The sequence below is a fragment of the Otolemur garnettii genome, unplaced genomic scaffold (assembly GCF_000181295.1).
Source record: "Otolemur garnettii isolate 467f Iridium unplaced genomic scaffold, OtoGar3 scaffold00016, whole genome shotgun sequence".
NCBI lineage: Eukaryota > Metazoa > Chordata > Mammalia > Primates > Galagidae > Otolemur > Otolemur garnettii.
Window position 1 is genome coordinate 30,270,014 of NW_003852411.1, and position 3,922 is coordinate 30,273,935.

Below are 3,922 nucleotides of genomic sequence, written 5' to 3' on the forward strand. Positions count from 1 at the left end.
TGAGAGAAGCAGGACAGAAGCCATCAGCAAATTGCAATGAGGAGGACATGGCAGACAGGCCCAGTGAGAGATGGTTCCTGCCCACCTCACACACTTGTTTCTCTGCACACCCAAGCGAACCAGCCCCAGCCACCAGTGCTGTGTACCTGGTAGAGGCCAAACAGATTGTGTCCCTGTCTCCGGAAGAAGCCAGTTTCAGTGCGGTACCTCAGCAGAGAGCTGTTCCTCCAGGATTCCATGGGGGAGTTGTTGGGCACATGCCAGATGCCCAGGTCGTTGGCCTGGATGTCGTAGTAGCCAGGGTTCTACAAAGCCAAAGACAATGAGCCTCATGGGGCCAAGAGGTCCCAGACAGCAAAGCCCCACACTCAGCACCAGCTGAGCTGACAATTCTCAGGTCCAGGGGGCGGATGGACACTGCTCTCAGACACCCCGCTTCCAGCAGATGCTGACTCCCCACCACCCAGGTCCCTAACTACCCTGGGGGAGGGAGTTGTGTAAACACATCTGAGTCTATCTTTCTCATTCTCCATCCCTATCTCCATGTGCCCACCTTCCCACCCTCCCTCCTGCACCTGTGCCAGCCACCCTCAACCCCTCACCCTTTCCCAGTGATGTGGAAGTGGCACCTACCTTGTAGTCATCACTTGTGGCCGCCTCTGCAGATCCAAAGGTGTTGTAATTGGCCCAGTTGTTGTCCCCCTCTGGGTAGTCTGCTCTGCTGCCCTGCTGACTGGACCAGCGATCACCCACTGTGCACTTTCCAGCCATGTTGTTCTCATGCACACTGGCCACCAGGGTCCAGCCACCACCCTCAGTGGTCATGTCACAGAAGGTCTGGTAGACAACACCATTCTTGGTGCGCAAGAAATACAGGCCGTCTGTAGAGAGAAGCAGCCAGAGACTCCCTGTCTGAGGGCTTATGGGCCATCTCAGCCCCATGACCAGAAAGGCCCTTGAACCAGAAACATGGGCTGGAGGCTCCTCCCTGAGTCCTCTCACCAGGTGGTCCTGGGGGTCCTGGAATCCCCCTGAGCTCGGAAGATCAAGCTCCTGTCACTGAGGCAGAACATAGAATTGTGAAACTCCCAGTAGCCAGTGACATTCCTCATCCTGTTAGACACGGAATTATCATGGCTCAGCAAGTCCACTGCTAGGTATGTACCAAAAGCAATGGGAACAAGGACTCAAAGAGATGCTTGTGCACTGCAGTATAAGTCACAGGACCAAAGGCAGAAAAGCCCAGATATTCACCAGTGGATGAATAACTACAATGTTGGGGTGGGGTATGTACATGTAGTTACACAAAACTGATGAAAAGGAATTCAATATCCAGGCTGTAACATGGCTAAATCTTGAAAATATAATGCCAAGTGAAACAAGCAAAACACAAAAAGACAAATATTATGTGATTCTATTTACATGAGGTAACTGAACAGGGAAATGCATAGTGACATAAGTAGAGGAGCAATGAGCAGGGGCTGGGGAAGGGGGACGTGGGCCTATGGCCCAGCAGGTGCAGAGTCTCTGTGTGGAGAGTTAGAAGTTCCTTAGATGGAGAGTGGTGGTGGCTTCATGACATTTGAAGGTCATTAATGTCACTGAATTGTACACAAAAATTACCTAAAATGAAAAATCTTATGCAAGATATAATATATACACATTTTGTCACATTTTTAAACTTTAAAACAATCGCTCCAAGGGCACAGAATCCTGAGTACCCAGGTGGTGCTCTGATTAAATGTGTCCTCACTCACCATGTGCACTGGGGCACTTTGCTTTGATTTCCTTGCAGCTTCTGAGCTGAGATGGAGACCAAGAAGAACAGGTCCGCTCCTCACCAGATGTATTGGCCTCCTCTAAGAAGATGAATAGTTTTATTACCATTGCTAATTTGTCACAACTATCAGCTTCTCTTTATCACTAGTCCCAAACTCTACATCCCCACGAGAGCCAAGCCTTACCACCTTACCACCTCAGGGGCAGCCCAGAGATATCCAGTACCATGTTAATTCAGTCCTTTTACCCAACACCCAGCACAGGCTTGATGGAACCCTCATTACACACTCCCTCACCCTCACCAGCCCTGCCCTAAGCACTGGGCAGTCAAGGAAATTAAATGTTCCCCCAAGAGCTGCCCATAAAGGGAGTTGCTGACAAGTGAACAGGAAATAATATTGAGAAGAATAAATGATGAGAGGAGAAAGGACTCTGCTGTGAGAATGGAGCATGAAGAGGACAGAATGGAGGCAAGGGGGGTTGTCTGGAGTAAGAGGCTGAGGTGGGGTTTCATACCCTACTCACGGAAGGCCTCCTAATCCATGTGACACCTTAGCCTATTCTGAGAGAATAAACAGGATTTATCACTAGAAAGAAAGAGAAAATAATTGAAGGGACAGAGAGTAGCATGTTCAAAAGCCTAGCTGTAAAAAAAAAAAAAAATACACTATAGTCCAGCCTGTTGAAGAAATGTAGGTAGCTTAATGTGGCTGAAACATAGGGTGTCAGGTAGGGGGTGGTGAGAGACCAGCAGAGGCACAGAATGAAGAAGCTTATCTGCTTATTTCAAGGCTAAAGAGCCTTCAAACTACCCTAAAAGTCCAGAGAATAACAATAATCATAAGCTTTGAGGTCTGACATGTCCAGTTGTATGTAGTTCAGTGTTTACTAGTTGAGTATCGATGGAATTCTACTCAACTGATCTGAGCCTCAGATTCCTCAGATCTAAAACAAAGCTAATAAAGTATTTTGTGATGGTTAACTGAGAAGATATTTAGAAACAGCCTTTACTTTTGAAAAATTAATAAATAACGATGAAGAGAAATACAAATTTTAAAATGCCACGGTTACTTCTGTTGTAGAGAGGACGACTGTGAAAATGACATTCTCTGAGCACAAAGCAGGCCCTGCACTTCCCATGGAAATCTCATGGCCAAGGCTACAGATATGGGAAGTGGCTGGGAGGGAACACAGCTCCTCGGGACTGTTCAGGGGCACAGACGAGACCCAGCACATGCATCAGCACTTCCTCACTGCTACAGGCCAGATCCCACAAGGGCCAGACATCAGCATTGAGCCTGCGTCCAAGTCACCCTCTGTGCATCTCACAGATACCCCCATCACCTAGGACAGACTAGCACCCTGGGAACCACATAGGCGGTTCTGCTCTTGAACTCTGGAGCAGAACTAGAGGACCCAGAGCCCCCAGGTGCTGCCTCACCTTTACTCCATGCTCTGGTGGCCACAGTGAGAAACAGCAGGAAGGCCAGTGGGGTCATTGTAATCTAAAGGAAAGCAAGATGAAGGCCACTGACTTGAGCATCTTTCTCTCTACGTCTCTGCTCCCACCCTGTCCAATCCAACAAAGACTCCAAAACCCCTTGCCTTTTGTTTAAATTGTACATATCTCTGGGATGAAAAGCAGACCTGAGATGAAATCAGGATTCCCCAACTCACAGACTGAGTCTCAGCTGCCCTTCTCTCCAGCACAGACAGCAGAGTTCTTGCTCCCAGCAGCCAGGAGCTAAAAGTTGCCAGCTGAGTGGAGCTTCCTCTGCAGAGGCCCCTGATGTGGGTAAGGCGCTGGGCCCTTTATGGAGAAAGCCCAGTGGGTCTCGCCCAGGTTTACAGCCTCCCCCTCCCCTGGCACGATGCCCAGTGCAGGTGTAGGCCTCTGGTTATCTCAGGGCAGCTTCTTTATACAGTGATAACTCAGATTTAGCAGGCCTACTAGCATTTTCCCCAAATTTGTGGAATTCATGGACCTGTATATTTTTCAAAAAGAAAATGGAAGAGACTAATAAGAGTTGGCTGCAGTTTTTGTTCATGTCTTCCTTTCTTGCAAAATAAAAAAGAAAAGTGTGTTTTTATAAAATTAAAAATATAGGTGCTAGGTTCAGTGGCCCTTGTCTGTAATCCCAGG

General features: G+C 48.2%; 1 protein-coding gene across 1 annotated transcript in view; it reads right to left on the bottom strand.

Annotated features, from left to right (window-relative positions):
- LOC100962654 (intelectin-1-like) overlaps window positions 1–3,472 on the bottom strand; it is a 6,358-nt gene extending 2,886 nt beyond the window's left edge. Inside the window, exons 1-5 of the mRNA XM_023510784.1 lie at window positions 3,457–3,472; window positions 3,221–3,284; window positions 1,758–1,859; window positions 634–881; window positions 147–305 (exon numbers count right to left, since the gene is read on the bottom strand). Coding sequence (XP_023366552.1) covers window positions 147–305; window positions 634–881; window positions 1,758–1,859; window positions 3,221–3,278 — 567 coding nt within the window. The 5' untranslated portion in view covers window positions 3,279–3,284; window positions 3,457–3,472. The remainder of the gene's footprint in view (window positions 1–146; window positions 306–633; window positions 882–1,757; window positions 1,860–3,220; window positions 3,285–3,456) is intronic.
- Between the last annotated feature and the right edge of the window lie 450 nt (window positions 3,473–3,922).